Source organism: Saccopteryx leptura, chromosome 3, assembly GCF_036850995.1.
Source record: "Saccopteryx leptura isolate mSacLep1 chromosome 3, mSacLep1_pri_phased_curated, whole genome shotgun sequence".
Lineage (NCBI taxonomy): Eukaryota > Metazoa > Chordata > Mammalia > Chiroptera > Emballonuridae > Saccopteryx > Saccopteryx leptura.
This window is the reverse complement of record NC_089505.1, coordinates 160,124,173-160,136,555: the sequence shown is the minus strand read 5'-3', so window position 1 is coordinate 160,136,555 and position 12,383 is coordinate 160,124,173. Positions and strand designations below refer to the sequence as shown.

Here is a 12,383-nt window from a genome sequence, read left to right as displayed (position 1 = left end):
GGGAGTCTGTCTGACTGCCTCCCGGTTTCCAGCTTCGGAGAACCCCCCCCCCCCAAACAAAAACAAACCAGATCTGGCACTGCTCTGGCTGGTCGACCCCTGCCTGTCTGTCCTTTCCCTGAGTTGAGCTTTGTCTATTCCTCGTAAAGCAGAGGTCACAGTGAGCATGCCAGAGTGACTGGGAGGACACTGGCAGAAGGCGCAGAAAGAAAGTGCTTAGCAGGTGCTGGGCCCTCAGCAGATGGAAGTTGTCTTACTAAAACTGATATAATTTTCACATTTTGCACATAAAACAACAGACTGTGTCAATGTCATCATAAAGGGAATCACAGTCTTTTCCATCTCACCATAGATGTCTGGATGCCATGAGACACAGGTGACCGTTTTTTCCATTAGGTTGTGAAGGTGGGTAAAGGACTGGTGCTCCTTCAGGTGGGTGTCAGTCTTGTCCCCAAAGGTGCCTTCTTCTTCTGCCAGGCATTTCCAGTCATTAGTAAATGTGTTCATGATTTCATTTTGTTGCAGGGCTATTTCAACACTATTTTGTAAAAATAAAAATAAAACCAATTAAGACATTGAATTTTAGAATTCAATGAGATACTTCCAGTAGCTCTACCTGCTTTATTTCTACTGAAAGAAAAATATATACTCAATTATCTTTGGTAACTAAGGATCAGCCTCATATGAAATAAACGACGTAAGGACTTGAGAGAAGGAAAAATTCACGGCAGTGTGCTACTCAGAACTTCTAAGAACTTGCTGTTCAGCTTCCAGGATGTGGTAGCACCTTCAGCTTTTCCCTCAGTTCCCAGGCCAGTGAGCATGGCAGCTGTGAGGACAGCAGGGCCCCACCAGTTCTGCCCCTGGGACAGGTCTGTCTCCTCCCACAGGCCCCCTCACACAGCCGCGCCCTGCCGGGTTGGCCAAGACTGTCTGAAGCTCTCCCTACCCGATCCTCCTTCCCCTGACTTTGTTTTGCACAGTGAACCCCTCAGTAACCCTCCAGTTTGAACTTGGTCTTATTTGTGTCCTGAAAATCCAAAATTGACCCAAAAAAGCGCAATTTTCTTAGCTATATCCCGTACCAAATGATCATGCATACTAATTATTATACTAATATATAATTAGGATTATATGTTTTGAGTATATATATATATATTTACTGGAAAGTTCTGTCCGTTTCTATCACAAGTTTCGACACGTAAGCACATGTTTATTTGGCGCATGTGTGCCTCTCTATTTTTATCACTTAATGTATACATTCTGACATAGCAAATTAACTAAAACAAAGTTGATTCATGTTAGTCTTATGTGTGAAGCGATAGTATACCCATGGGTACTGATAAAGTTCATTTACACCACTGTAATTTTTACGAATTTCAACAAGGAAGAAATGCTACAGAAGCATGTCTGTCGCATCCACCATATTCCCCGGACTTAGCACCCTCTGACTATCACTTGTTTTTTGCCCTTACAAAATTTTTTGAAGGGCAAAAAATTCAAAAATGAAGAAGATATCAAACAAGCACTGGTTCAATTTTTTTGCATCAAAAGATAAAACATTTTTCAAAAATGCGATATACAAATTGCCCTCATACTGGCAAGAAATCATTAATAATAATGGCAATTATATTATTTAATAAAGTTTATTGACGGTAAGAAAAATTTGTATTTTGTTTTATTCCAAAAACAGACAGAACTTTCCGGTAGACCTTTTATATATATAAACACACACACACACACACACACACACACACACACACACATATAATTCAAAACAACAAATTAGAGATTCTTAAGGGAAGATTTGGAGTTTAGGGGTGTGTGTGTGTGTGTGTGTGTGTGTGTGTGTGTGTGTGTGTGTGTATGGTGGTAGTGGTTTTAGTTGCTTCAATGCCTGGGAGGACTTAATGTATTTAATTACATTACTAAACCTCATGCAATGTATGAGACAGCCCCTAAAATAGAGAATTAGCTTCTTAAAAATGAAACTATTGCTTCTCTAAAAAATAATCTGTTAGGCTCATATCTTAATAGTCTAAGTTTCCTGGCTTGACAGGCTTCTGTCTTAAAAGTTACTATAAGTTACTGTAATGCTTATTGTCTCTTCATATGCTTAGGTTTGAAAGTTCAGCTCACTCCTGAGGCCTCTAGGGGCATTCCCACGAATAGAATGCCACCTAAGGTTTTACCCTAATGATAAATGGACTAATGATTTAAAGTCCAAATAGCTTGGGGTTTTGACAGGTGTGACAAGATGAAAGAGTGGTTCTGAATTATGAATTTCCTGCCTGACCTGTGGTGGCACAGTGGATGAGGCATTGACTTGAATTATCAATTTCCTAAAATAAGAAAAAAACCCCACTTTATTTAGACAATAACATATATAAACACTAAATATATACATCTCACAATGTAATTAAGTAAGGGTACCATTTACTACCTCTACCATAAGCACTAACACTACCTACCATACACTACTTAACTGAATACTGTTTGGGTTAAATTCTCCTTGTACTTCATCTCTCAAACTAGAAGTATTTCTTAGAACCAGCAGAATCAGCATGACCTGGAATTGTCAGAAATGCAGAGTTACAGGCTTCCCCCTAGGCAGACTCCCACATGTGCCCCAACCAGGATCCACCTGGCAAGCCCACTAGGGGGTGATGCTCTGCCCTTCTGGGGCCTTGGCTCTGTTGCAACTGGAGCCATTTTTTAGCACCTGAGGTGGAGATAATGGAGCCATCTTCAGTGCCCAGGGCCTACTAGCCCCAATGGAGCATGGCTGTAGGGAGTGTGGGGGCAGGGAGAGAGAGAGAGAGAGAGAGAGAGAGAGAGAGAGAGGGAAAAGGGGGAGGGGTGGAGAAGCAGATGGTCACTTCTCCTGTGTGTCCTGACTGGGAATCAAATGTGGGACTTCCACATGCTGGGCTGACACTCTACCACTGAGCCAACCAGCCAGGGTCTGAACATTAAATTTTGCATAACAGTTTGTAGGGTAGGTTCACAGTTGCAGCTTCAAGCTTTAAACCCTGTTTCAAGTAGAAGCATTTATTAACATTTTCAAAATCATGTCTCTTTCTGTTTCAGCCAGAATGAAAAAGGAATTCCCAAGAAAGAAGTGAGGATGAGGCCTTTGCTCGGGTTTTCTGATTCTTTCTCAGTCCGAATGGGGAAGGAATTCACAAGGGAGATGTGAACACAGCACCATGTCTCTGGTTTCCTGATTCTTGATTTCCCTGCACTCCATCACGCGGTTCCTGAGAGTGACAAATTGGAGGCTGGCAAAACTATCGTCCAAGTTAAAGTCCACGAATATCATTGTCTTTTATTTATTTATTTTTAACTCCACAATGAACATTTCTTAGTCGCTTTCAGAATCTCCTGGAAGTTTCTTGTCTCCTCTAACATAACTTCCTTCTTTTGCAAATCAAGCTTCCCTTAGGTAAATTTTGGATCAAAGTCTATGAAAAAGATTTCATTTCTGATAAGACTCTGTTCCAGCATAAATATAAGCTTATATTAAATCTTTAGGCTTATATTAATTTAAAAAAATTTTAAATAAGCCTTAAACAGTTTTAGAGTGGGAAGAATGGCAGTGATATAAACATGGGTTTCTTATTTATTGTTAGCCATTGCTTTTTAAATTCCTGTGTCATTTTCCTCTTTTTTCTTATAGTTCTGACTTCTCCTTCCCACATCTCAGGGAAGGAATCATACTCCTCTCTTCATAATCATAGCAATTGAAAGGGAAGAACAAAACTCCAGGACTAATGATAATATACAATATGGATAATTGAGAATTGGTTATAGGTCATTTATCCCCGTGAAGTGGATTCTACGGAGACATACTTCTTATTTTTAATGTTCTTATCAGGAAAAATTTATTTTATTTTATTTTTTTGTGACAGAGACAGAAAGAGAGACAAAGAGAGGGACAGATAGGGACAAATAGACAGAGAGGGAGAGAGACGAGAAGCATCAATTCTTCGTTGTGGCACCTTAGTCGTTCATTGACTACTTTCTCATATGTGCCTTGACTAGGGGCTATAGCAGAGTGAGTGACCCCCTGCTCAAGCCAGCAAGTTTGTATTCTAGCCAGCAACCTTTGGGCTCAAGCCAGTGACTATGAGGTCATGTCTATGATCCCATGCTCAAGTCAGCAACCCTGCACTCAAGCCAGCGACCTCAGTGTTGTAACCTGGGTCCTCTGCATCTCAGTCCAATGCTCTATCCACTGCACCACCACCTGGTCAGGTAGGAAAAATTTAAATACTTAATTTTGATAAGGAGAAAAAGAAACCTTAGATTTTCTTGTTTTTTTCGTTTTGCCCACATAGGAAAAAACTATAGTATTCCTGTGAGTGGCAAATAATTAATGCACTCTCTAAATCATTGATGAATTTTTGAACCAGATTCTCCCTAGGCATAGGTAATTTTCAGGACAATTAGTCCAGTCTGAAAGAACTAACAATGTTTTATTAAAAATAAAAAAGCTGAACTGGGCTATCTGTGAATTTGACCACCAAATTTTTAATTTTGGAAAGAGATGGAAACCAACCTATTGGCTACAACTGGCAGACCTTCCCGTCATTGGCTCCACCTCTCTGAACTGCGACATCAGCTTGATGAGAACCTGTCAAGCTTTCTCTAGTTTAGAAGCCCAGGGTTTTAGTACCACTGTCAAGGCATTTGAAGACTCCTCTCTGTCAGAGCCAGTAAGAGTGACAGGAAGTAGGGATAAGGATGACATATCTAAGGAGAACCTCTGAATTCAGGCTCTTGTTTACAAAGATATTTTTGTAAATGAGTGTTACCTTCATTGTAATGATCATCCTCAGTACCCACAGCATCCTCATCTTTGTAATCCTACAAAAGTCAATGAAGCTAAGAAGGGGAGCGGGGAGTGGAGAAAAAGACTTAAATAAACCATGGGAAATAAAGGTTAATTTGCTGTTAGGAAAACAACCTCACAGACTCAACTGTATACATTTTCTGGGTTCACATTGCTTAGTGTGGCCCTAGCAGGAGAGGTCTAAGATGTTGCTTAGCAACAGAGGAGAAAGATGAGAATATGTAGAAAGTCATATGCTAATATATGCCTGAGAACTGTCTTCATATTTTTTATCTAGATAACATGTATGGAGCTGTTTGTTTTTTTCTGTTTTTGTTTTTGTTTGTTTGTTCAGTTTTGAGAGAGGCTGGGAGAGAGAGAGACAGGAACATTGAGCTGCTGCTGTAGGTGCCCTGACCGGGAAATTGGAGCAGCAGCCTCTGTGCCAGAAAGATGCTCCAGCCAACTGAGCTATCCGGATAAAGCTTTTATTTATTGGTGGATTTTTAGAGACAGAGAGAGGAAGAGAGAGAGAGGGGAAAGGAAAGGGAAACATTTGTTGTTACACTCAGTCATTCATTCATTGATTGCTTCCCGTGTGTGCCTGACTGGGGATCTGATCCACAACCTTGTTGTTTCTGGACGAGACTCTTAACCAACTGAGCTAACCGGGCAGGGCTGGAGCTGTTTTTTACGACTTACTATTATATTATTATAATGAAACATACACATTTTATGTTTTATTTTTAAAATTTAATATATAATTTTTACCTTATGGACACGTTGTTAAGAAAACCAGCTAAAGTCTTCGACTGTCCGAGTATTTCTCTTTCCTCTTCTAAAAATTCTCTTGGATGATATTGTGTAGTGGCATTTTTGGGATATGTCCTAATATATTAAAAGAAAATTTAATGACAAAAATTAGATCAAAGAAAAGTAAATACAGTTATGACAGGTTAAAGATTTATTTTTGTGATAGTATTAGAATATTATTTTATATTTAAATTTTATACACTAAATTTATTTATCCTAGATAATTGATATTGACTGTCATTCAAAGTATTTGTATATTTCTCTCAAACATAATCAATAAGCTCTCATTTAAAAAAATATGTTTAGATATTATTTTAAACTTATAGGGAACTTGTAAGAAGGATATGAGGAACTACCATATACCTTTCACCCCAATTCATCAATTATTAACATGTTGCCACATTTGTTTATCATTTTCTCTCTTTTCTTTCATTAAACCCGTGTTTCTTAACCAATGCAATCCTGTTCCATCCCCACACCCTGGGAACATTTGGCAATGTCTGGAAACATTTTGGTTGTCACACGGGATGTGCTACTGGCATCTAGTGGCAAGAGGCCAGGTGTGCTATTAAACACCCTACAATACACAAGACAGACAGCTCCCCCCACAACAAATAATTCCAGCCCAAAATGTCGGTATTGAGGTTGAGAAACTCTGCTCTAAATATATTAAACTAGTAACAATTTACATTTAGGCTGTAATGGTAGCACAATCTCTGGAAGAATGCTTATTCCAACCAGACTGACTGCTCTCAGCAATCACCTTCACCCTTGAACTATCACATTGCATTGTACCTCTGCGTTTCCTCAGTCTTACCCACTAGACTGGGTGAGCTCCTTGATCTTAGGGTGTGGGGCTGTAGAAAGGTTATTTGACACAGTCCTTAAGAGTGGGCATTCTGGTGATGGGTGGCTTGGCTTTGAAGCCTGATTCTATTACTCATTCTAGCTATGTGACCCTGAGCTACTCATTTATCCTCTTTATGCCTGTTTTCTCATCTCTAAATAAAATTCTTAAAGTACCTAACTCATAGAGTTATTATGAGAATTGAATGTGTAAATACATGCAAAGCCTTTAAAACAGTGCTAGCACATTTTAGGTGCTCAATAAACTATTAGATTGTATTTAATCTGTATTTGTTGAACAAATGGCAGTAAAATGTCTTTGTGAGAGGTAAATATATTAAATGAGAGTAATCAAACAGAAGGGTAAAGAGAATTTTGCTTATATTGAATAGAATAATTCATTCTCCCCTCCCTTTCCCCAACCCCTGCCTAGATCAGTATCCATAGCAGAGGTAGGGTAATGGAAAGAATGTTGGTATTGGAACCAAAGGGACTTGGTTTCAAATCTTAGCTTCACTTTTCAATTTTTATCCCACATGTAGGATTAAGAAATTACATGGCACCTGGTGGTTTCATCAAAGTAGCAACATGACTAAGAGTCACTCTTACTTTTTAAAATGTGATTTTTTTTCAGCATATTAATTCATTATTATTTATTTTTAATTTGCTGATTTTAAAAAATCTAAAGTCATAGACTTAAGTTGAGAAAATATGTTATGTGAGATAAGGTCATTGTATTATCTATACGATCTGATGCACAATGTAACACGTACAAAAAGAACCTAAGGAGACGTCTATCTCAAATTTCTATTCATTATTGATTCAAGTTTAAATTATGTTCCAAATATTGAGCTTTCATTTGTAACCTCTCTGCCTCAGTTTCTTTGTTTGTATAATGGGAATGGTGCCTACTTCAAAGGGCAGTTGTGGAGATCAAGTTGATATGTGCAAATTGCTTAGGAGAATGCCTGGTATGTGGTAAGAATACTGTAAACATTTGCTTTCATTATTATTACTCTTTGAATCTCATCTTTAGGTTTGTAAAAATTCTTTCATCACAATCATATATTCCACCTCCACCTCAGACTAGCTAATTCCTTGATCTTATTAAGTAGTACCAGCATTCTGTCACCTAGAATTTGAACCACTTGAGTTCTTTTATTATTTTCACTTTGTGGATCAAAGCCTGCCCTTATTTCTCATCTGTCCACTCCAGCTGTATAGAAACAACTGTCCATTATTGTCAGTCAACATCAGTTGAGAGCCTATTAATGTCCTTGTTGTCAGAAGTTCACTGTCCCTTTCTGACTCTACCTCCTGAGTCTATTGGGGAGGACTCATTCTTGTCACTTTTCTGTACCCTGCCAGGAACATAGAAAAATTCTCTGGTTGGTTTGACTAAAATATTTCTCTCAAAATCTAAGTTGTTTGGTTTTTTTGCTACTAACATACCATCTCTCTCCTTCTCACTCTCACTTCTTGCTGTTTGTGAATCTCTGATGTTCTAATTCTCTGCTGAGACTCAACTCTAATTCTTGTCTTTCTCTTCAACTATTTGGTCTGGCCTGTATGTTCATCTGCCTCCCTGGTTTCTCACCCATTTCTTGTCCTGATCCTTAGATTTTATGTATTTGTGCCTTGACTTTAACACTGCACTTTCTGGTTTCTGACTTTATGCTTCTCATCAATCTGAAAAGCATATTTTATTCTACACCCCATGCTGCTGACCCTTATTCTTCTGGTCAGAGACTCTCTCACTGTATATTTCATGGCTTTTCTGTTAACCTTGAACCCTAGTCAGTCATCCATTCTGACATTTTCCCATGATTCCTCTCCTTCTCTTTTCCTTCCTCATTCCTTTATTCACTTCATTTAATAAACCTGTGCCAGCAAAGGTGGATTAAAGTCGGTTGAGGCCCCGGGCTCAGAAGAAAATATTGGGCCCCTTAAAAAAAAGAGAAAGACAGGGGGAAAAATACATGTTAACCATATTTTTATTTATTTATTTTTGTGCCAGAGACAGAGAGAGTCAGAGAGAGGGACAGAGAGGGACAGAAAGACAAAAAGAAAAAGAGATAAGAAACATCAATTCTTCGTTGTGGCTCCTTAGTTGTTCATTGATTGATTTCTCATATGTGTCTTGACTGGGGGGGCTATAGCAGACTGAGTGACCCCTTGCTTGAGCCAGCGACCTTGGGCTCAAGCTGGTGAGCCCTGCTCAAACCAGATGAGCCTGTGCTCCAGCTGGCGACCTTGGGGTCTCGAACCTGGGTCCTCCACATCCCAGTCTGACGCTCTATCCACTGCACCACCGCCTGGTTAGGCAACCATATTTTTAAATAAATAAAAAATATCATGTACTATTAATGTTAAAATTGCACATATGAAACCAAACTTGGTGTCACTAGAAAAAAAAGTATAGTGACGTCAGAGAAATGGCGCTGTGAGGAGCACTCCCGATACCTCTCCCCCAAATTTCAACAAGTTCTTCAACCAGTGACAGAAAAATCTATCCTTGGAGCATCTAGAAGTCCCACACACTGAACACAAAGTTATGATCGAGTGAAAAATTGACTAAATATATAATCAACCCTGTAGGAAATAAGAGGGAGAAAGGAACACTCCGCCTTTCTCACTAACCTGAGCAAGGGCTGCTTTCACTTGGAACTGAGATAGCGTGGGGGTTGGAGGTGTGGAGGGAGCCAGGCTGGGCACAGATGTTCAGCTGAGGAAAGAGTGTGCCCGCGGCGACTCAGCCCACGCCAGACCCCAGCAAAGATGGGCGAGCAGAAGCCACCATTAGCCCCAATATTCTGGTCAGTGAGCACAGATAGTGTGCGAGAGGTTCCTCCTAGCACCCCGGGAGTGGGCGCCCATGTTCCTGGACAGAGGGGCAGGGTCAGAGGCCTCTGTGTGGGCTGTGACCAGAGTCTGGGTGTAGTCCCTGCACCCTGAACAGCAGTGCGCAGGGATTGCGTGAAAGCAAACTTCCCTATGCCCGAACTTCCCTGGGCAGGCGGGGCGCCTCACCCAGCCATTCAGGCAACAGCCCCGGGGAGAAAAAATACGGAAGCGCTAGGGGGAGGGGCGCGCAAGCAGCTTGCAGTCTGTCTCTGGAGCAGATCTGCGGATCCAATCGCTGAAATTAGCTTAACCCACAGTCTGCTCACCTCCCAACTGACCTACACGGCTCTAATTGACAAGGTCTCTCTCAGTTCAGCGATCTAAGACAAGAGACGTGATATATTTTAGTTCCGCTTGCTCTGCAGGTAGGGGCGGGGGCAACTTCCTGTCAGCTGGTACAGGGTGAAAAACACATTTCCACGGAACAAACCTCAGAGAACACTGCAGAAGTTAGGCTAGGCTGTAGGCTTTTTAACAAGGAAGAAACCTGCAGAAAGCAATACCACGGAATGCTAAGGCAAATTTAACTAGATATACCTGGGGAACTGAACAGAAGTCAACATGCCCCCTACCTGATTAACCTGGTGGCTCTGATTGGCAGAGCTTTCATACTCAGGGCTGTACATTAAAAAGAGGGACTTGGCAGCTTTTAAGACCTCCTGTTCTGCAGGTAGCGACTAGGGCATCTTCTTCCCAGCCAATACAGGTTACAAAGTGCAAAAAGCCTGGGGAGAGTGGTCCCACAGAGTGCTGAGAGGCATACTGGACATGCCTGGAGGCATAGAAAGGCACCTTGAGAGCAATTGGCTCCCAGCCCTGCCTGATTATGCTGGCAGCTCTGACTGACAGAGCTTTACCCAGAGCCCTGTGCAGAGTGGGGATAGAGTGGGGATTTGCCAGCTCTTTGAGCTTCTTAATCTCCAGGCAGTGGCAGCGGCAACCCCATAGCTGGATCATCAGGCTACTAATTCAGGAAGGAGAGACTAGGAGAGGCTCCAGGAAAACGGATTCTCTAATTGTTGGAGCCTGCAAATGCTAACGAGCACTGACTACCAACGAGACTGAAGCCTAATATATGACATCGCCATAGAGCCTCATCAACTGCAAATCTCTACCTAAGCATGCCACAGAGGCAGAGCCTGGGATACAGGGCCACGGACCAGGAAGAGGGAGAGGGAAGAAAAAGGAAGAAGATAACCACTCAAAATCAAGAAAAATCCACAGACTTTATAACTTTTTCTAGTTTTTTTTTGTTTCTTTCACCTTGTCTTTATTATTATTTTTTTCTTCCACCTTGGTCCTTTTATTCTCTGCCCATCTTATTCTTTTCTCTTCTTGAACTACATTACCCATAAGTGTTACATTTCCCATTTTCTTTACATTTCCCATTTTCTTTCCTCTTCTTCTTCCTTTCTCTATATAAGGGTTACACTCAAAACCCTTAACTCTCTCGCTCTCTTTTCTTTTCTTTTTTCTCCCTCTCTATGAGTTTCTTCTTTTCTCCTTTACTTTTCCTCTCATTCCATCCTTACTCATGAACAAATTATTTTATTTGGGACTCAAACTTTTTCTTTGTGGCAATTTGGGTGCTTTTTACTTCACGTTTTAACTCATTAGCATTTCCCCCAACTCCAGCTCTCCATTCTATCTAGTTTTTGTTCCACTTAATACAATAGTAATTTTTTTCTTTTTCCTGTTTCCCTCTTATCCCTCTCATTATATCTCTCAGTTGACCATCACTTACAAGCAAATCATTTTACTTTTTTTTTTTTTTTTACAGAGACAGAGAGAGAGTCAGAGAGAGTAATAGACAGGGACAGACAGACAGGAACGGAGAGATGAGAAGCATCAATCATTAGTTTTTCATTGTGCATTGCAACACCTTAATTGTTCATTGATTGCTTTCTCATATGTGCCGTGACCATGGGCCTTCAGCAGACCGAGTAACCCCTTGCTCAAGCCAGCGACCTTGGGCTCAAACTGGTGAACTTTTGCTCAAACCAGATGAGCCCTTGCTCAAGCTGGCGACCTCGAGGTTTCAAACCTGGGTCTTCCGCATCCCAGTTCAACGCTCTATCTACTGCGCCACTGCCCGATCAGGCTCTTTTTATTCTTGATACAAATGTTTTCCTTTTTTGCATTTTGTGGGTCTCTACCTCCTTTTTTGCCCCTTTATCACTTATCCCCAACTCAGGCCCTCTGTTATAGGTAGTTTTGTTTCATTTAGCACAATATAATTCACAGTTTATTACGATACTTTCTCAAGGAGGAAGGGAAAAAAGAAGTAAAGGTTTCACTTTTTGCAGATGATATGATCCTATACATTGAAAACCCCAAAGACTCCACAAAAAGATTACTAGAAACAATAAACAAATACAGTAAGGTCACAGGATACAAAATTAATATACAAAAGTCCATAGTCTTTCTATATGCCAACAACAAAACATTAGAAAATGAACTAAAAAAAAATCCCCTTCATGATTGCAACAAAATAATAAAATACCTAGGAATAAACATAACAAAGAATGTAAAGGACCTATATAATGAAAACTACAAAGCATTTTTAAGGGAGACGAAAAAAGATACAATAAAATGGAAAAATATTCCTTGTTCTTAGATAGGAAGAATAAATATAATATAATCAAAATGGCCATATTACCCAAAGCAATATACAAATTTAGTGCAATTCCCATCAAAATTCCAATGACATTTTTTAAAGAAATGGAACAAAAAATCATCAGATTTATATGGAACTATAAAAAAACCCAAATAGCCAAAGCAATCTTAAAGAAAAAGAATGAAGCTGGGGGCATTAAAATACCTGACTTCAAACTATATTATAGAGCCACGACAATCAAAACAGCATGGTATTGGCAGAAAAATAGACACTCAGACCAATGGAACAGAATAGAAAGTCCAGAAATAAAACCACGTATTTATGGTCAAATAATTTTTGATAAAGGGGCCAACAACACACAATGGAGAA

General features: G+C 40.1%; 1 protein-coding gene across 2 annotated transcripts in view; it reads right to left on the bottom strand.

The window, feature by feature from the left end:
- The window catches only part of DNAI3 (dynein axonemal intermediate chain 3), a 100,726-nt gene that overhangs the window by 51,413 nt on the left and 36,930 nt on the right, over positions 1-12,383 (bottom strand). For both annotated transcript variants that reach the window (XM_066376687.1, XM_066376689.1), the window contains exons 8-9: positions 5,606-5,722; positions 348-538 (exon numbers count right to left, since the gene is read on the bottom strand). In XM_066376687.1, coding sequence (XP_066232784.1) covers positions 348-538; positions 5,606-5,722 — 308 coding nt within the window. The remainder of the gene's footprint in view (positions 1-347; positions 539-5,605; positions 5,723-12,383) is intronic.